This window comes from Ostrea edulis, chromosome 9 (assembly GCF_947568905.1).
Source record: "Ostrea edulis chromosome 9, xbOstEdul1.1, whole genome shotgun sequence".
In the NCBI taxonomy this organism is placed as follows: Eukaryota; Metazoa; Mollusca; class Bivalvia; order Ostreida; family Ostreidae; genus Ostrea; species Ostrea edulis.
The window spans coordinates 62,802,714-62,825,150 of NC_079172.1; the positions used below are offsets into that span (position 1 = coordinate 62,802,714).

Genomic DNA, 22,437 nt, shown 5'->3' on the forward strand with positions numbered 1-22,437 from the left:
GCTTCCGAAAATGGCCATACTGATGAAAGACTTTACATAATATATGTATCATCAACAGGATAGGACTAACTACTTGTACCCCTCTTAAAATAAAACATCTGGGGATGACAAATTCACAATTTTTACTTTTTCTAAATTTGCATTTAGTTTTTATACTGTATCAGCAAAGTTAAAAAAGTCTTTCAAATGATAAAGACAATAATCAATTTAATAGTTTAAGTGACGAGTTTACTCAGATTCATGATCTAAAATCATATTAAGTCAAGGGTAATATCGTATATGATTATTCTTATAACCAGTCAACAGTTCACTTACAACAGATTCCTTTGAAAGGTTGGAGACATGCTGGCCCAACACTGTCATTGCTGAATAAAAATCTCCATCTTCATGAGGAACTTGATAAGGATTAAAAGAAGCCTTGGGAGTACAGGGGATGTTCTGACCTTAAATGTTCCTTCTACCAACTGATGTGTTCCTCGCTTAACTTCCCTCCTGTCTGCCATTTTCTAAGGTCTGTCATCATCAAGTCACTCTGCCACTAAATGAAGTTGTTCGGGGTCCTGGTTATACGCTTCAGCCAGTTGGGTTACGACTGTTTTGTATTCAGCAGCTTTATATGGCCAATCCTTATACCCCTTCAGGACTTTCCCATGCTCCTCCTTAAATCTTATATGTGTGGACTGCTGTGGCCAGTAAGCGAGACTGGGGATGCCATTCCCAACTTCCTGTAGTCCCAGAGCCCATTCAGATGCATAATCATTAGTACAGGATGACAGGCATCCTTCATCAAATTCTGGAGCACAGGAAGTGTAGGGGTGGACTTCCTAGATAGGTGAACAGACAGTCTCGAAAACATCTGGTCCACATCCTCATGTGTATGTCCAACCATTAGGAAAGACAGCTTTACCCGAAAAATTATGGCCATTGAGCAGGGAGGGATCTTTATCGTGCCACACCTGCTGTGACACGGGACCTCGGTTTTTGCGATCTCATACGAAGGACCGCCCCATTTAGTCGCCTCTTACGACAAGCAAGGGGTACTGAGGACCTATTCTAACCCGGATCCCCACGGGATGAGAAAATATAGAAATATGGACAGTGATTTATATACCAAGTTATATTTACTACCTCAAAATTGTGTACAACACACAGGTAGGACCTATGGATTGTAGTATATGGAAATAAACCGTTCATCATACGGTTTGTTTGATACTGGACATGCTAATAGGTACATATTGGTTTGGAAATGAAGTATATTACTCAAAATTTGATAAGGATCAAAGATATATTTCTGTTTAAAAAATAATAACTGCATAACTGGCAATATTGTGTCCAAGTGAAATCAAAAACCTCTTCAACAAACTTGCACGTGCATTTCATGTCATGGGAAATGCGTTTCTCATCAGTTTATGCTTTTGCTACCATTGCACGATTTTCACTCAGGCATCGGTGTCTGATTCCTTCTAAAATTTCAAACTCACTTGTTACTGGCTCATGGTCTGCATTGGGACTTCCAAAACCAATGGAGGCCATCTACTCTTCATGGGTACCAGTGCACCAAATTTCATGGCGGTTCACAGGATATTGAGCGGAGTCTTTTTTGTCCAGAATAATGACCCTGTGACCTCAAAATCAATAGGGGGTCGCCTACTCCTTCAGTAGAACCAGTGCACCAAGTTTGCTGTTCGTCAAACAAAGGGTTCTCCAGAAATTGAGCAGACATTTTCCCATGTCCAGAGAAGATTTGCATGTACCCTTGACTTCGTGACCTCAAAAGAGAAATCGTCTGCTCTTGGGCAAATCAGTATAACAAGTTTGACGTCTGTAAAGCAAACTATTCTCCAGATATTGAACAGACAACACTTGGCCGAACACCGTTGCTAACTAACATGCCCCCTTTTTTCAAGTGGAGCATCAAAATAAAATAAGAAGCAATTGAAAGGATATTGGGAGACTTTAATATTCATCACCTTCAAAACAAATTGCAGAAATTTCCAAAGCAATTATACAGGAATACAAAATAATTCGAGAGACCCCTGTGCCACAAAGCTCACCTGGGTAGCCTTGTTCATTTAGAGATGAAGACTTTCTTCAAACTGTGAACCTGCTCTGATCCCCCAGTGACACCATGAAGGTTTTATACCTCAAACTGGGCTTGGACGGGGAAATGGTGTATATCACTTGAATCCACACAACATAAAAATGCTTGAATATTCAGATAAATTCTTCAGTTTGATCTGGACTTTTTCTTCGTTTATGTCCACCAAAAATTATGTAAACTCCCCCCCCCCCCCTCCTTTTTTTTCTTCATAAGCAGTCCCGATCATGAAATTCATGATTATGATTTAGAATAATTCCGATTTTGAAATACAAGATATGGCTACGTATTTCAAAATCTAGCTGACACATTGCTCTAGAGAATATAAGAAATCCCTATTAATTTGAAAACCATGTGGTATATTCCTATATTGTGTCCCTGGCCTAATGGTTTAAACAAACTTCAATCACTTCCCTATCACCTGGGCACACTTTAACCTAGTGGTGGTTGAGAAACCGAGTGATATAGATATTTCGTACATATTTCTATTTGTAAAACTTCTAACTACTGAGGCCCTATCATGGTTTCAACATATACTACACTACAAAGATGGATCTTCAGTTAATAAAAAAAAAACCTGAATCCCGTTTTATCTAAGGATAGCTCCGGAGAATTTGTTAAAAGTGAAAATTGAATGACAACAATTGACAAAATTGACCAGATAGCTCAGGTGAGCTAAAAACAAAGTTTTGACAAACTTGTGTAAAATCAGCACTACTTTGCTACAAACATAATACTATTAAATCATATCTACAAAAAATCTAGTTATCAAAAAATGAAAAGCAATACAGAGTCTGAACTACCTACTCCAGTCGGCATTAAAATAAAAATTAATTTGTAATTCAAACATCTCTTCATAAGTATTTCCATCTTAGTAGTTTTCTATTCGTAGTTTTCTATTCATTCTTTCCTGTCAGCAAGCTCTGACAAGTTAAATCTTCTATATTATATGTGTACATGAATACTTCCTTTTAATTGTAACATTTGGGAGTTCTGGAGTTTTTCCCCCATGAGCAAACAACAACGCCATGAAAACAGAGCGACAACAATTGAAGAAAAATGTGTCAAAAGTTCACCATCATAGAAGCTGGGTCAAAAGTTCACCATCAAAGAAGCTGGAAATATGTGGAATATTTCACTTGTTCTCTATTTGATGAAGCAGAGGAACAGACAACTCCCCCCAAAAATCTCGAGCTCCACTAAAGGATAGACAATTCCAATCAATGGGAGAGTGGTGCTCTACAGTTCTGAAAGACAACATAAAAAGCCCAGATGTGCATTACTACAGGCGTGTATATAACAATATACACAATGAGTACATGTCATATGACTCATCACTGTTGCTTGGGGAACTTCAAGATCAGACTTCTAGATCATAGTGTAGAGAAATCAATTGTTGACAAACATTTGGAAAAGACACAGCAAGACAGAAATGTTTGTGTGGTCAATTTTACAGGAAATGCCATAACTAAAAAAAGTCAGAGGTGGTTGATCGAAATTTCCACAGATTTCTTATTTCCAATTCAATAAACAGTGGCTTTGGAGGATTCTAGCTGTTATGTGAATTACATTATTTTTTTAAATGCCAAATGTTTTAATTCCTCGGTGTTAAAACTTTATTTTTACAAGGGCACATTTGTGATGGTTTTAATTTCACCTTATAGGGAAATTTCCTTCTGCAATTTTGACGATAGCATTGAAATATTTTCAATATACTGTATTATCTATTCACTGTAGATTTATTTTCACAGAAAAATGATAAATTATGAATACAAGAATATTTGCCCCATCTACAGTACTCCATATTTCTCTAGCTATCCTCTAGTGTGATAACTCATACGATTTATTATGTACAACAAGGGCCCAATTAGAAATACAGATGAAATCCAAGCTCTTTTATACAGAGTAGATATGTTGGTTTATAAAACAACTTAAATGGTGATAAAACCAGTAGATCTGTCAGCAATTTCACACCGTACTTTCGCATTAGAAATGACGTATTCAATCGTCTGCTGCAATTCTGTTGTATCAATAACATCAAAGAAAGTGTTTGTAATATTTCCACCATTGATTTCCCTCTGAATAATAGATATGAAGTTTCAAAATTCTTATTGTTCATAGGAAGTGCTCTGTATTTGTGAAAAATAGTACCAAAAAAAATAAATATCTGCTCTTCTTAAAAAAAAATAATAGGGAAAAAGTCTGGTACTTGTAACATCATTTCTTAGAATTACCAGCATTTCATTTCTTATAATTAAGATTCACAAGAATAATAAAGATACACTCTTCATAAAAAGTATCACAATTTTGAAATTCTTTTTGGGGTGGGTGGGGGGTGGTGGTGGTTCCAAATCAGACCTATACCTTATACTCAAGACCTCAACTTAGACACTTATTTCCATCTTTACAATTCCATCCATACAACTTCTGATATCTTTCCAAGTTATCATGCCCATTTACACAGAACACTACTTTTCTTGCATTTTTTCAGGAGGGAAAATTGCAATAAAAAAAATCAAATCCAAAATGTACATGTACATCAACAGGAACAAGACAAAATGTTGGAGAGTGAGCAACATTTACAAGACCCAAGATCACATGACCTCATCTGCACCCAAAAATGTTTATAGCTTGAGAAATCCTGTACAGCAGTAAGCAGTAGGTTTTGCAGTCCTTTAAAGGGACATGGACACGGTTTGAGAAGAAAATTTTCAAATTTTATTTTTCCGTTTTTTAATGTTTCAACAAGGTATTACTAATGGTCAGCAAAAATTTGAATGTCAGGTGTCAAGGTACATTGGAGATACAGAGCTCACAATTCTCTGTTATGTAAACAAGGCTCGTGCCATGTGTTTGTTTACATAGGTTAAATATACTAGTAAAAATTCGTTTAAAGCAGATTTTTCAAAATACAAGTTAATTCTGAACACAATTAAACAGTTACTAGTGTTTGATACATCCTATTTTGTTTTAAACGTGATATTTTATAATGAGCAATCTATATGCAAACTTTAACGTGGCACGAGCCTTGTTTACATAACTATGAGTGTTGTATATGACTTGTAACTCAGCTACTGATATTCACAAATTTTGGATAACGATTAGAAATACTTTAGTTAAGAATTGTAAATAATAAAAACGGAAAAATAAAATTTGAAAAATTTTCAGCTCAAATTGTGTCCATGTCCCTTTAACACAGACACAGCTGTAGAAGCTGAACAGGGATAAAATACAGGTCACGAGATTCTCCGGCACCATCGCACCACCAGATTCTCTGGCACCATCGCACCACCAGATTGGGTGGAAAGAATCCACATAACTAAATTACATCGAAGTATTGTAAAGTTTCAAATCTATATGACAAATAATGTTCAAGAATGTAAACAGTATATACTATACGATGATGAGAGAATGATGAAAGTGTATGGGGAAAAAAAGATAATACTTGTATACAAACAAGAGATTAACTCCTGCAACACCATGCTACAGCTTTAAAAAAAAATATGGCCCAAGAATCTAAAAAAAAAAAAAAATTCTATTTGTAAATGTTTAAGTGTAAAAGTGACAACTTTCAGCTTTACCATGGCCATTGAATTCACAGCTTTACCATATAGTGACTGGATTCAGCTTTACCATGGCAACTGGATTCACAGCTTCACCATGGCGACTGGATTCACAGCTTCACCATGGCGACTGGATTCAGTTTTACCATGGCAACTGGATTCACAGCTTTACCATGGTCACTGAATTAAAAGCTTTACCGCAAGGCATATAAACTACAGAATGTGTCCTATTCTGTTCTACAATGTTCTGCAATCACCATTACAGCTATTGTGTTAAACAAACAAATCAACTAGTCAAGTATACAGACTGACAAGTCAGGTATACAGACAACAACTTGGGAATTACAGTTGAAAAACAAGATAATGGACAAACTGTCTCGCAGACCAAAAAAAATTCCCAGTCTGAAACCTCAAGGAAGCGTTTCTGTCTTTTACAGAAAAAAAATTAATACATACATGTAATTATACATTATATAAAATCGAAAGGTATCTGTATGTACCATTACAAGACTGTATGTACCATTACGAGACTGACCTTAAGAATTAATACATACATGTAATTATACCCTCATTAAAATCGATATTATATGTACCATTACAAGACTGAACTTAAAAATTCAGTTTTAAAAGTGATTACACTCATATTAACTTTATAATATGTGGTACACTATTGTTCTATTTAAAACATTTTTAACATAGGCATTATCTTTTTCACACATTTTCCCCCTTGTAACAGGAAAATAATCAGTCTGTTCCTCTTCTGAATGACAGGATGGCTAAGACAAAAGTCATTCATTTTCGTGAAATCTGAAGTTGTTCACTTCTGTGAATTCAGCTCCTTTAGCTGGGCCTGCAGCGCTGCTATCTGTTGTTGAATTGCAGCAGCTTGGTCCACTGTCCAATAAAAACAAACATTGAATACTGTGATAGAAGCATGTAAAATTGTGATTTATTTGGTGTTTATCATTAGTGACAATGATTAACATGATGGTGATATCTATAAATAACCCGGGAAATTCTCATACCACTACGTAATCAAAGTGTACATATCAATACACCATACTGTATTCAAAAAGGGGTTTAATAATTTTTAAGATCATATTTTTGGACCTTGGTTCAAGATCATGGCAAATAGGGCAGTCATCAACATCTGTAGAGAATATAAGCTAAATGTTGAAGAGAAAAAAATTATGTTCAGTTTAAGAGCCAGAGAGTCCAATCCTGGGGTCATATTTATGTTCCCCAAACAAAGTTTGGGAACATATTGTTTTTACTCTGTTTCTTATTAAGGTCTTCCGTCTCCTGCGGAAGACCTTACTATTATTGTTCGCGTTCTTCTTCTTCTTCATTATTATTATTATTTTCCTTGGTAGTACACGCGTTTTTCTCAGCCATTTCTCGATCGATTTTCACGAAATTTTCAGGAAAGATGTCTTTTGGTGACGAGACTTTGCTTGCAAAATTTCGTGCTTGACGTCACTTCCGGTCAGGAGTTATCTCTCTTTTAGTGACTTTTTGAAGGGCCTTGTTGTCCACACATCTCCTCCGTTAGTTTTGAAGCTAGAGTCTTGAAATTTCTACACAAGATAGAGTAAACATTTTAGAAGATTTGTGGGGGATTCAATTTTACCGGAGGCGATTTGCCTAAAAGCTCGCCTGGACCTGAAAAAATGGATGCCAAAATTTTTCGCCGATTTCGGCGATTTTTGACCTTTGATCTCCAATATCTTTTTTCTTGCAAATATTTTGTTAAGACATGTAGAACAAAAGTTGTGCACATTTACGAGATCTTGTCGAAAATATCAAGATTTAAGGGCTAGCCCCTTAAATTAGGGATCTAGAAGGGCTCAAAGTCTAGATCAAATATCTCAAAAATCGTTAATATTTTGGTATAAGTCAAAGAACAAAAAATGTTCATCTCAACAATCCAAATCTATTCATATAAAAATTTAGGTCATATGTTACGTAATAAGGATTTTAAGGGCCAAAACCATAAAAATTTTACCCCTTGTATCTCGAAAACGACAAATATTTTGAAAAGCAATAAAGAACAAAAGTTGTTCAGAATGATGATCTGAACAATATGCATATTTCGTTTTTACCTTATGTGGCCCCGTTAGGGAGCTACAGTTTGGCCCCTAAAAATTACTTCTAGAAATAACTCGAGAACGGTAAAGAATTTCTAAATACTTGTTGAACAAAAATGTTTGAAATGTCATGACCTTTCTTACGATATCAAGCAAAAGGGGCTGACCCTTTAAATTAGGGGCCCAGAAGGGTCCAAAGGTTTATGAGAATATCTCAGAAACTATTAAGTCATTGAAGCGGAAATGTTCATCTAAACGAGCTTGTTCTTATCAAATCAAAAAGTAGGTCATATGTTACGTAATAAGGGATTTTAAGGGCCAAAATCATAAATAATTGACGCCTCATATCTTGAAAACGACAAATATTTTGAAAAGCATTATTGAACAAAAGTTGTTCAGAATGATAATCTAAACAATATGTACATTTCGTTTTTTCCCTATGTGGCCCCGTTAGGGAGCTACAGTTTGGCCCCTAAATATTTCTTGTAGAGATAACTCGAGAACGGTAAAGAATTTCTAAATACTTGTTGAGCAAAAAATGTTTAAAATGACAAGGCCTTTCTTACGATATCAAGCAAAACGGGCTGGCCCTTTAAATTAGGGGTTCAGAAGGGTCCAAATGTTTTTGAGAATATCTCAGAAACTATTAATATTTTATAATAAGTTGTAGAAGCGGAAATGTTCATCTCAACGAGCTTGATCTTATCAAATCAAAAAGTAGGTCATATGTTACGTAATTAGAGATTTTAAGGGCCAAAATCGTAAATATTTGACGCCTCATATCTTTAAAACGACATATTTTTTGAAAAGCATTATTGAACAAGAGTTGTTCAATGTGTCATAACCTATCGATCAATATCAAAAAATGGGTCTGCGGGCCTCATGGCTCGCCTGTAGAGTCGATTTTTGTCGATATCAGTCGATTTCAAAAACTTGTAACTGGTAAATATTTTGTAAGGACATATTGAACAAAAGTTGTTCAGTTTATCGAGATCTATCGATTGATATCAAGAAATAGGCCTATGGTCCTAATGGCTTGCCTGTAGAGTCGATTTTTTGTGGATATCGGTCGATCTCAATAACTTTTTACAGGTAAATATTTTGTAAAGACATATAGAACTAAAGTTGTTGAGTCTATAGAGGGCTAACAAATGACATCAAGAAATAGGCCCGCGGGCCTTATGGCTCGCCTGGAGAGTTGAATTTCAAACGAATTTCACTGCAACTTTGCTTCAGAAGCTTCTGATATGAAAAATTGATTACATCTAAAGTGTCTTAAAGTCGGAAACTAAATTGGGACTCATTTGTCTTCTTCTTTTTTTTTTTTTTAACTCCGAGTGCATCAACAAATCGGACGGAAGACCTACTCGTTGCTCGCAACGAGATCGTGTCTAGTTATTATTATTCTTTTTCTCCGGTACTTTTTTGTCCGGTAGTGTTCTCAGAAACTACAAAAGGGATCGATATGAAACTTTCCAGGATGATAGTATAGCGTTTGTAGATGTGCATAGTGATAGTCATTTTGTTTGCACGTGCATGCACGCGCGCGCACGTGCATTGCAATTTTGGTACAAAAAATGGAAAATCAGAATATTGAAGGAAGCGATATAAAACCTAAATAGGATGATAGTATATCATTTGTACATATGAAAAATAATAGTTATTTTGCCAGCACGCGCACGCATGCGCGTGCACTACAAAATTTGTACGCTAACTTTGGAATCAGTCTAACTTTTTTGTTGTTCATTGAAATGGCTTGAAATTCATATCATAGGTAGATATTGAGACCCTTAACTGATTTACATGGTCAAAATTACCAATTTACACGCGCATGCACGTGCGCTTCATTTTGATTGGATAATGCTAAAACGTTTGTAACTATCTTATTTATGAAGCGAATGAGATGATATTCACAGCATATGTAGACAATATGTGTATCTATATGTTGGTGTAACAAAAAATACCAACGCACACGCGCATGCGCGTGCAACGTTTTTTAAATGTTCAATTTTTAAAGGACGATAACGTTTTTGTTTTTCATCAAATTCTATTCATATTAGGGGTTTAGATGTATCTTGGTACTCCTTACAAATTGCTGTGGTTAGAATTACTGCTCAGCACGTGCATGCACGTGTGCTGATTTCTGATTGGACGATTTTAAAATCGCTATAACTTCCTTATATTTGGTGGAAACGTTATGAAATTCATACTGTGGGTATATGATACAAATGCCTGTTGAACGACATCAACAAAAATTCGGAATCATACACGCGTGCATGCACGTGCAACGCTTTCTTTCATTTCTTGGTACTGAAATGACCATATTGAACGTACTACATGTAATTAAAGGCTAAAATAAAATGATTTTTTCCTATAGATTCACAAGGACATCACTTTTTTAATTGGGGGAGGTTTGGGGAACATCTGTAACGGTCCCCGTTACAATTAGAACTAGTTGTTTCTTGAAGTGAGCCATCCACAAGTGGATATTTGAGAACACACATCCGCATATCGCAGACGAAAACTCTAACATCCCTGATGAGTGTAATTTTTGCCAGAAAAACAGTATGTTGGTAAAAGATGTAAAAACATCTGCAAGAAAAGAATGCTCAAAAATGCTTCAGATTTCTCAAGCATGATATGAAACTGGGTCACAGTACAATAAAATGCTTCAGAGTTCTCAAACATGATATAAAAACTGGGTCACAGTACAATAAGATGATTTTTAAAACAAGAAGATAATGACCTGCTCTGGACTGGGAGAGAGCAACACCTGAGGCCACCATGTGATCCGCCACATTTATCTCAGACTCATCCTGTCCCAACTGAGCGAGCTGAACAACGAAGACATCTCCACAACGATTCTTCAGCCGAGCCACGAGAAGAACGTCAAGGAACTGGCCCAGAGTTTCATTTGCAGAAATAGACCATGATCCTTCCAAGGGCAAGATACCTGTCAAAGTTTTATCATAAAGTTATTGATTTCAGAGTTTTATCAACAAGTTATTGATTTAAGAGTTTTATTATCAAGTTATTGATATCAGAGTTTTATCCTCAAATTACTGAGTTTTATCATCGATTTATTGAATTCAAAGTTTTATCATCAAGTTATTGAATTCAGAATTTTATCATCAAGTTACTGAATTCAGAGTTTTATCCTCAAATGACTGAATTCAAAGTTTTATCATCAAGCTATTGAATTCAGAGTTTTATCATCAAGTTACTGAATTCAAAGTTTTATCATTAAGTTAATGAATTCAGAGTTTTATCATCAACTTACTGAATTCAGAGTTTTATCATCAAGTTACTGAATTGAAAGTTTTACCATCAAGTGAGCACTTAAAAGCCAGAATAGGCAGTTCCATGAAGTCTGGTTTCATTGGCCGTAGCTGATTGGAGGGTAGGGTGGCTCGGTTTCCAAAGTCAATATACTGCAGGCTGTAGGTATCATCAGGAAGCGTCTCTGTTATAACACTTCTGTACCAGCCCCCATCTGCTGAAATCCAGAGTAAATGTCTGCTGAGCCGAAATTCATTTTATTGCTTTGTCTACACTAACTCGCTGATGCCCAAGTATGAGCAACATTTCCATTGATGTCAAGGTTATAGACAACTTTTCCATTGATGTCAAAGTCAGACAATTTTCCCATTGATGTCAAGGTAATAGACGTTTTTCAATAATATACAATATTTCATTATATTTCAGGTACACTTCACTTGTATCAAAAAAAAAGAAAAAAGTTGGGGATAATACCAAGTTTGTTTTCGAGTTGGCATACAAGTATTTTGATAGTTCTTGGTTGTGGCAAGTAAAAATGAAAAGTCAGCTCTTATGCATTACAGAAAGCTGTATATTTGGATACTACTTGATCATTGTAGCAAAGAAGGGGAGAAAAATCTTTGAAACAATCAGAAATCGAACCTGGAACCTTTGCATTCCTGATCTAACCAGAATAATATACGGCGCATAGTTATACCATTACAATCCAACAATTAAATGTACGTGTACATGGAAATTATACAAGAACTCTTCATATCGAGAGAAAAAAACAATATATGCACCCAGGGGTGTTTGAGCCGAGTTGCATGGGATACATTGTAAAGTCAGGAATGATGTGGCATATTTACAATTGAGAAGAACTAATTTCAGTTTTAAACTTTTAGAGTTACTGTCCAGAAACCATATTTGAAGTTTTCAATCTATTTTCGGTCACTGTGACCTTGACCTTTTTTCACCAAAATCAATAGGGGCCTTGCTTTGCCGGTATCCAACAATATATCCAAGTTTCATTAGATTCAAATTAAAAATTTTCGAGTTATCCTCCGGAAACCAAATATTTTTTTTGGAATTTTAAATCTATTTTCGGTCACTGTGACCTTGACCTTTGACCTATTTTCTCCAAAATCAATAGGGGTCTTCCTTACCTGGTACATAACAATATCTTTAAGTATCATTATATTCTGATTTAAACTTTTTGAGTTATCATCCGGAAACCAAATTTTTCTGAAATTTTCATTCTATATTCGGTCACTGTGACCTTGACCTTTGATCGTTTTTCTCCAAAATCAATAGGGGTCTTCCTTACCTGGTACCTAACAATATATCAAAGTTCCATTTTATTAGATTGTAAACTTTTCGAGTTATCATCCGGAAACCAATTGTTGACGCCCAACCATCAGCCAACCCGCATCACCAAACCAACAGCCGAGTTCAACTTCGTTGCAACTCGGCTAAAAATACCTTAGAAAAAATACAATTATACCCAAGTGTCCTGTACGTGTATCATTTGTTCTAAAAGTATAAATCAAAATAAATTTGAAGGGAGACTGATCTTCCAGTATGCTAAGAAAATTACCAGTAAATACCCTCACCAGCACTTCCTTGACCTTTGTCGACAGTTTGACAAACACTTACTTGAAGTATTGAGGCTGTAAAACGCACAGCAGATGTCGCCCACGATGTACTTGTGCCGCGGATCAAATGGCTCGGTCTCACAATACACCATCATGGTCTGCATGATGAAGGACAATTTACCTAGAGCTGAAAAATGGAGATCACATAGAGGTGCTCATTCAACGAATCATTAGTCACAATATTACACAATGGATATTACAAGAGCTCCGCAAGGCGAGGTGTATCCCCTTGCAATGAGTGTCTACAAGCTTTTTCTAAGAAGTCCTGTAGTGACCTTGAAACCCCAAATCAATAGGGTTCTTTCCTCTCTCGACACAAAGCTACACGTGAAATATCAAATCAATCGAGCATAAAACGTGGTCTGTAGAGGGTCTACAAGTTCAGTGTTACACAAACACATACTCACCCACACACAAATGTCCCCTCTCATAATGAATTGTGAGGGAATAGTAAATATTGTCACATTTTAAAAGCCAATAACAAGAGTACCGCCACAGTATATTACAACATACACACATTAGACCTTCAGTGTGATATCTGTATCAGGGATAGGACTGAATTCCTCAGAAATCGGAGGAAAACTGTTCAAAAAGGCTGGAACACAACCCACCCTATCTGGAAAAATATCATTTTCTGTCACTCTAGATCAAACCCAGAGTGTTTCTTTTTTTCAAAATAAGAGGGTTTCCTCTTAAAAGATGAATAAAGTGCACCGCCACGGCACATGATACGCCCGTCATATATTGTTAACAGTATAGATTGTACCCATTAAAACATTTTTTTTTATATCAACTTAATTAAATGTCACAGTGACCTTAAAGTAGGATGCGACACACCTTCTACCTAAGATGCATTAGTTGACCAATTTTGGTGATTCTAGGTCTAATAGTTTTAAAGTTATGAGCCGGACAAGTTTTTGCCATACATGGCCATATCTTCTTAATGAAAAATCACAGTGATCTGGTTTTAATGTGCAACACACCTTCTACCCAAGATGTATCTACAGACAAAGTTTGATGATTCTAGGCCTTGTAGTATTTAAGTTACGGGTCGGACACGAAAAAGCTAACAGACGGACGGACAGACGGATATCTTCTTAATGAAAAGTCACAGTGACCTGGTTTTAATGTGCGACACACCTTCTAACCAAGATGTATCTACAGACAAAGTTTGATGATTCTAGGCCTTGTAGTATTGAAGTTACGGGTCGGACACGAAAAAGCTAACAGAAGGACGGACAGACGGATATCTTCTCAATGAAAAGTCAGTGACCTGGTTTTAATGTGCGACACAACTTCTACCCAAGATGTATCTACAGACAAAGTTTGATGATTCTAGGCCTTGTAGTATTGAAGTTACGGGTCGGACACGAAAAAGCTAACAGACGGACGGACATGAACGCCATACCATAACACGTCCCGTCTTAAGACGGGCGTATAAAAACCACAACCCTGCTGGAGCCATGGTGAGAAAAAGTCCAGAAAACTATTTGACATACTTTAAACCCTAAAGTAGGTCATGGTGCACCAATCAAGTTGAAGTGTGAACTGATTATGTACATCTCTGAAAGACCTAAAGTAGGTCATTGTGAAATTCCAGCTGAAATGCAAACTGAACTCATATTCCTTCGAGAGGACGCTTGTGACTAAATTTCAGACCAAAACCTGAATCTGTAATGAAAACAAAATTTTTCTACTAAGTGATACCAAGACCTTGACATTTGACCTCGAGAAACAATAGGCAACTTCCTTTTATCATGGTGATCAAATGTACGAAGTTGTAAGATCCAGGGGCGCGTTTTACAAAAGAACTTACGACTTATGACAAATTTTACATACTGGAATTTTCTCGTTTATTGTAAGATCATTCACTGCAATGTAAAATAGTGAAAAATAATGCTGAAAATTAAGTCTCAGACACGTTTTAATTTATTCATTTAAACTTATAACTGTGTGTGTAAAACAATTTAAGATTTGCGAATTTGTCGTAAGTTGTTTTGTAAAACGGGCCCCTGGACCTTACAGTTAGGCCTGTATTCTGCCTACAAGGTTTTCCTATCAAGTGATATTACGACCTTGACCCTTGACCTTGAGAAACAATAGGAATCTTCATCTTGTCAAGGTGATCAAAAGTACAAAGTTGTAAAATCCTAGAGCTTACAGTTCATTTTGTATTATGCCTACAAGGTCAAGACAGGCGATGCCATACCATAATACATCCTGTTTTTGACAGACATATAAAAATCATAGTAAGTCTTCATAGGTTGTGATAAAAGCAAGAATGGTGAAGCAATCATCACAAGATTGTTCTAAATAAATATATGCATGCATTTAAAAAACAAACAACAAAGATACAAGTATTATGCACATTTTCTACCACCTATTCACTTTCATTTCTCAATTTTCAACTACGCTAGCTTATGGGATACCAACCTTCTTCATCGGCCAGCTGACAAAAGAATTCTTTCGGGGAATCGATGGACGTGATGATAACATGAAACTCCTCACTTTTAGGCTCCATCTTGGACATGTCGGAGAGACGAATGTTCCCATTACCTGCTGCTTCGAGCTTTGGGGAATCCCCCGACTGGTTGACTACTGGAGAAGTCTGTGAAAGGGCGGGGGGCTCTGCTGAGAGATCGGACAGTGCCATAGCCAGTAACACACTCTCATTGATATTTTCACCCTTTTCCGTAAAGAGAATCACTTCATGCAGATAGTCTTTTACGCCAACAACTTCTAGCTGTATGAGATTGGAAGCAAGATTTCCAAACTGAGCCAAGGCCAGCTGGTGCAACTCATTGCTTTCAATTCCTGACAGTTTACAATGAATAGAAAAGTTTGTCACAGAGAGGAGAGATGGGTGAATTTCTTTTATGTCCGTTGGCGCTGCAAAATCCACATTACCATAGTCAATATACCGAACTTTACACATTGCACCCTCCATCACTTCCAACACTCGCGCTCGGTACCATGTTCCATCTGAGAATTTTGTGAGAACAATCTCCTCTTTTCTCGGCTGGTAAGGAGAAGAGGGTTTCTCGCAGAAACAGGCTATATTCTTCTCCAGAGCAGATAGAATATCTTTATGCGAGGGGCCAGTCAGTTGTATGTGAAAAGATTTAAGGCTGTCCAGGTCCACACACACACAAGGTTCCCTTGCAGCGGAAACTGGCAAGACACGGGGAACAAAAGAATCTGGTATCTTCCGCAGAGTGTCTGAAACATCCTCCTCATCGGTGGAGACGTGGACGTCGTAAATATCACCCTCCTTCCTCAGGATCTGGATGTAACTCAGCTTATTGCTTACGGCTGAATCAAAAACTTCAAGAACTTCGGAAGAATTCCTACTTATGCCGCTTTCTAGCTTACAATGAATAGCTTGCTTTGGAAGGTAAAGAAAGGCGACGTCTGCTTTACGAATTTCATTTGCCTGCACGGTCTGTGAGCTTCCGTAATCAACAAACAGCACATCATATGAGGAGTCATTAATGTCCACAACTCGTGCCCTTGACCACTGCTCTGAGGCCAGCTGACAGCAAACTTCCTCTCCCAGCACTGGATTATAGGGATCTGAAATACCTGCACAATATCTGTTCATTTTTTCCAATAAATTGCTAAATTTTTCACAGCTCTCATCTGTATAGTAATGGGCATAAAAGGAGTCCACACTCTTGATGTCTGTGACAAGGAAAGGCAGTTTCTTGCCATCGACAGGGAAATCCAGGTCCGGAATCTTGGGTCTTGTATTTACACTGGATTCTGCTGCTGTGTGGTCCTGGACTCCGTTGATTGCCGGATCACAAGTTTCAGAAGCCAGTTGTGCTGCAGCAGAAGACAAACCAGCGAGGACATCATTAATGCAGGTGCCATCTCCCGTGAACAATTTCATGCTGTACAAGTCGTCCTGTTCTGATACAGCTTGGAAGAAAATGGAGCCAGCGAGAACAAGCTCACCGAATTTTGCTTTCAGTTCGTCTGACAGAGACAGAGGTCGAGACACAGCCAACCTGCAGTGAACTGCTAGGCAGGGGAGTTGCACATATTCAGCACGTTTCAGTTTCCTGATTTCATTGGCAGTGACCTGACTCATGTTTCCAAAGTCAACAAAAAACACCATAAATGAATCTTCCTCGGACTTCACTACTCGAGCCCTGTACCATTTCCTGTCCTCAGAAAACAAGGCACAGACATCTTCCCCCACCCCTGGACAATGAGGAGTCTGATCATTATTTAAACTTTCCAGTTGGCTCATTAAGTTTTCAAGATCGTTGGTTGCAATTATTTGCAAGTAAAATGAATCAAAGTTTTGAAAATCAATCAACGTGCATTCCACCCGACTTCCATCGAATGGTACATGCGGTTTCTGAAAGCGGAGTTCAGTGGTAGGCTGGGGACTGGACACTGCAGGGCTAGAAAACAACTGAACAATTGTCTCGTTAACATTACTGCCATCTTCCAGCAGGACGTCCACTTCCAACAGGTCAGCAGTGCTTGGGCCTTTCAACTTGATCTGTACTTTGCAGTTGTACAAGCTTCCAAACGATTGAAGCACCTCTGGTGTTTCCATGGACTCTTGAATTGAGGCTAGTTTGCAGTGAATACTTTGGTGTGGGTACTTGGATAGAGAGGGATGAAATTTCCTGACAGATGATTTCATCACAGTCTCCTGGTTGCCAAAATCCGTGTACAGCAAATCGAGCTCTCCATCAGCAACCTTCAACACTTTCGCTCTGTACCATTGCTGATCACTCGCAAATTGTCCCAAGACCATTTCCCCAACCTTCGGTGAGTAAGGAACAGTATCCTTTGAACAAATTTCAGCGACTTCTCGCATAATCTGTTCTACGTTAGTGTCAAACTGGACGTAAAAAGAGGCAAGAGACTTGATGACCATGATGATGCCTTTTACCGGATCACCACTCTTCAGTAGAGTGTTGGGCAACACATCTTCCGCCATCACAGGCGCCAGAAACCTTGAGATGACCACAGATAAAAACTCTCCTTGGTCATCAAGAAAATCCACAATTGCCTTACCCCGTTTTTTGCCCTTGTAAATCATCGCTAGTTCTTTTGGACTTTTTTCATGAGTTAGTTCATTAAATAGTTTGGTAGTTGCCTCTGCTTCTGTTAGATCCACCCCCACCAATTCACAATGTACACAGAAAGCGGGCTGATCCCTGCAGAGACTGGTGGCTTGTCGGAGATCTTTAAAGGTAACCAGTTCAGTATTACCATAGTCCATAAAATAAATCTTGGCTTGTTGATCTGATAAGCTGAGGACTTCTGCTCGAAACCAGTTCCCATCATACAAACCATAGACCACTTCCCCAACTTTCTTTGGGCTGCAAAGAAATGGAATATAAAATCTCCTTTCAAATATAACCTCTTATAAACCATGTGATTTTCAATGAATTTAGAGCAACTTTTGTTTGCAAGCAAGAAATATTCCCAAGGCTGCAAAATCCACTCACCGATAGCTGTCCGTCGTTATTTCGAGACACTCCTCATTCACCTTGTTGCAAAATGCCATGCAGGTCTGCATGTCTTCGACTCTCTGAACATAGAAATTTAAGGGTGTGTCTCTCTCTGTTATCAGCACTGCGTATTTCTGTCCGACCACCCACTTTAACATTTGGTTCTCAATGTCTTTGGCATCAATACATATACTATGAAAAAGGTAAAAGTGATGATAATGAAGTGATCATTCTCATAAATCCTATAAAAAATATATAATTAAGAGTTGGGCAAATACGGACCCCTGTGCACATCAGAAGTGGGTTCAGGTGCCTAAGAGGGGCAAGTCACACCCGCCGCGAGTCCCTGATGAAACATTTCAACTCCCCCTCTTACAGAGAACATTCGAAATGGAGCACACCTGACCACTCTGAACTCAAACACATGGATCCCTTTAAGTGACCTTATCTAGAATCTCTCGAGTCCTTAAACTAATATTTTGTCCACCGGTTTGTCTACATTCCTGGCATTATTTATTTCCTGTGACTTTCCCAGTCTACAAATTACAGCGGATTATGGAATACTTACAACTGCGGTCCTCTCTTTCGGAGATTTCCTTTGCCTGCTAAACCTGAACTTATCAGAATCTCGCTGATATCCAGACCTGTGGATAGAAAAAAAGGCTAAGCTCCGAACTACTGAATCATGGCAATACTGACCTTACCCATCGTGTAGCTTTGACCTTTTGGTCTCTCTCAATTCAACAATTATGAAGTAAGTATCCTGCATACCGTATATACTCGCCTATAAGTCGGAGGAATGGTATTTTTCTGGGCGGCGTAATGTAGTGTTTTTTTTTAAAACAACTCCGACGATAATCATGGACTACCACACAAATAATTATTGTTCACAAATATCTAGATATATCGTATTGTTTATGTATTTTAAAATTATGAATAAAGTACAAGTATTTACATATTCTTATCTAGTTAAGTGTGTATTATTATTTTGAAAATTATTTAAATACCGGTAACAAATATTCCTTCAATTCAACTAATCTATCGTTTATCGGTAAAATTGAATTACGAACCGAAATATTGAAATATTCATAGGTATACCGGCTGAAATATATTTCATAAAAGACTGAATATTGTTAACAGATAATTTAGATCATCATTCTTGACTCTTAAAAACTCTATTGTTAATACAATGAATTATACTGGAATCCCACAATCACAGTTTTCACAAGGCAAGTGCCGCTAAGTAAACACAGTGTCAGGTACTGATAATTAGGAGACCATACTTGCTTAGGTAAACAGATCATTGCCCATAATAGATCAAGGGTTGTGTTTAAACCCCAAACAGATATGGCTTGGATATGGAGCACCTCATGATTAAAAATTTCTCAAAATATTTTTTGAAACATAGGTAAAAACACTAGAGCATTGACTTGAAATTGTCATCCGATTCTGACAAAAATTTGTACCGACTTACATGCGGGTCAATGGCAAATTCCTACAAAATAACCCTAAAAAATACAACCGACTTATAGGAGAGTATATATGGTAGTTGAAAGCAAGTGCTCAGGGTTAACTTAGTGCACAGATAGATGACTCCCATCTTTGACCTCTTCTGTTTAACACATAACCTAAATCTATTGTATTCAATTTTTTCTCGCAACAGCTAGGTGAAATATACCCGTCTTTAATGCAATTCATATCAATTATTAGGTTGAGAGAGCTAAATAGGTCTATCCTGCTGCCCAATTCCATTCAGAATTGAATAAAATGATGTTAAACTCATCTGGTTGCTGTTCCAAAGTTGAACAAGATGTGTTTGTGAAACACAAATGCCCCCTATAATGGCCAATTCCGAAGATGGCCAAGGTCACAAGGGCAAATATCTTGGTACCAGTAGAAAGATCTTGTCAAAAGAAATGCTCATGTACAATATTAAAGCTCTAATAGTTATGACCAATGTAAAAAAAAAAATTGAAAGTAGGTCAAATGTCAAGGTCAAAAGGTAACGGAAAGGTCTTGTAACAAGGAATACTCATGTGAAATATCAAAGCTCTATCTCTTATTGTTCAAAAGTTATTAGCAAGGTTAAAGTTTTCAAAAAGTAGGTCAAACTACAAGGTCAAGATCACAAGGTCAAAAATGTTGGTACCCACGGAAAGGTCTTGTCACAAGGAATACCCATGTGAAATATCAAAGCTACATCACTTATTGTTCAAAAGTTATTAGCAAGGTTAAAGTTTTCAAAAAGTAGGTCAAACTCCAAGGTCAAGGTCACAGGGTCAAAAATGTTGGTACCCACGGAAAAGTCTTGTCACAAGGAATACTCATGTGAAATATCAAAGCTCTATCACTTATTGTTCAAAAGTTATTAGCAAGGTTAAAGTTTTCAAAAAGTAGGTCAAACTCAAGGTCAAGGGGTCAAAACTGTTGGTACCCACGGAAAGATCTTGTCACAAGGAATACTCAAGTAAAATATCAAAGCTCTATCACTTACTGTTCAAAAGTTATTAGCAAGGTTAAAGTTTCAGACAGAATGACAGTATTACAGAATTACAGAATGACAGACAGGACAAAAACAATATGCCCCCCGATCTTCGATCTTGGGGGCATAAAAAAAGGTTTTTGTTTTTACTTGCACTTCTACATGGAATCCGTAAGACTGCAGTTGATACCTAGTCCAATAATATCATTATTGCATTGTTTCAATTAGATATTTTCTCTGTATCTTAATTTCTACCCTTAATACGTAAAATGAAAAAATGCTCCCCCTACCACAAGAATCCCCGAAATCAAACTGGCGTGAGACCTCTGGTTCAGTATATTGATCAGCCACTTTGACAATCAGAGTATTTTCACCTCACAAATGCAGTGATCAAAATCTCTTTTTCACTTCCAATCATTTTATCAGTCTTGCTACCAATTATTTCAATCATTTTATCAGTTCTGCTATCGATCACTTCTATCATTTTCATCAATCTAACTACCAATTATTTTACCAGTCTTGCTACCAATTATTTCAATAGTTTTATCAGTTTTGTAACCATTCATTTCAATAATTTTATCAGTCGATGTAATGACATGCGCCATCACCTAATACCAATCTAAAGGACATTTTGAAGGTCAATAAATTTCAAAATCTTACCATTAGCGTCGAATACTTTGACAAACGTGGCATTCTCATCCTTGCCTACACAGGCGACCTTGGACATTCTTCCCGAGTTGACTGTCAGAGGAAGCAGCTCTTTAACTCTGTCGACAGCTTGCTGGCTCCAGAACTTAGAATCCATCTGAGGCATCACGCCATCCAAAGAGCACACCATCGCCTGTAGAAATCTCTCCATAATTACAAACACACCATCGCCTGTAGAAATCTCTCCATAATTACAAAGAGCACCATCGCCTGCAGAAATCTCTCAATAATCACTTTACCAACTAAATGTCTGTAGAAATCTCTATAATCACTATACCAACTAAATGTCTGTAGAAATCTCTCCATAATTACAAACACACCATCGACTGTAGAAATCTCTCCATAACTACAAAGAGCACACCATCGCCTGCAGAAATCTCTCCATAATTACAAACACACCATCGCCTATAGAAATCTCTCCATAATCACTACACCAACTAAATATCTGTAGAAATCTCTCCATAATTACAAACACCATCGCCTATAGAAATCTCTCCATAATTACAAACACACCATCGCCTATAGAAATCTCTCCATAATTACAAACACACCATCGCCTGTAAAAATCTTTCCGTAATTACAAACACACCATCGCCTGCAGAAATTTCTCAATAATCACTATACCAACTAAATGTCTGTAGAAATTTCTATAATCACTATACCAACTAAATGTCTGTAGAAATCTCTCCATAATTACAAAGAACACACCATCACCTGTAGAAATCTCTCCTTATTTACAAACACCATCGCCTGCAGAAATCTCTCAATAATCACTACACCAACTAAATGTCTGTAGAAATCTCTATAATCACTATACCAACTAAATGTCTGTAGAAATCTCTCCATAATTACAAAGAACACACCATCACCTGTAGAAATCTCTCCTTATTTACAAACACCATCGTCTGTAGAAATCTCTCAATAATCACTACACCAACTATAATCTGTAGAAATCTCTCTATAATCACTACAACTAAATGTCTGTAGAAATCTCTCCATAATCACTACACCAACTAAATATCTGTAGAAATCTCTCCATAATTACAAACACACCATCTCCTGCAGAAATCTCTCCATAATTTCAAACACACCATCGCCTCTAGAAATCT

The 22,437-nt window shown here is 37.2% G+C and overlaps 1 protein-coding gene across 2 annotated transcripts in view; it reads right to left on the bottom strand.

The window, feature by feature from the left end:
• Positions 1-1,935: 1,935 nt before the first annotated feature.
• The window catches only part of LOC125659893 (uncharacterized), a 63,541-nt gene continuing 43,039 nt past the window's right edge, over positions 1,936-22,437 (bottom strand). For both annotated transcript variants that reach the window (XM_056149847.1, XM_056149848.1), the window contains 8 exons: positions 21,281-21,461; positions 18,707-18,782; positions 18,136-18,330; positions 15,095-18,006; positions 12,663-12,788; positions 11,074-11,244; positions 10,495-10,701; positions 1,936-6,555 (listed from right to left, as the gene is read on the bottom strand). In XM_056149847.1, coding sequence (XP_056005822.1) covers positions 6,479-6,555; positions 10,495-10,701; positions 11,074-11,244; positions 12,663-12,788; positions 15,095-18,006; positions 18,136-18,330; positions 18,707-18,782; positions 21,281-21,461 — 3,945 coding nt within the window. In that variant the 3' untranslated portion in view covers positions 1,936-6,478. The remainder of the gene's footprint in view (positions 6,556-10,494; positions 10,702-11,073; positions 11,245-12,662; positions 12,789-15,094; positions 18,007-18,135; positions 18,331-18,706; positions 18,783-21,280; positions 21,462-22,437) is intronic.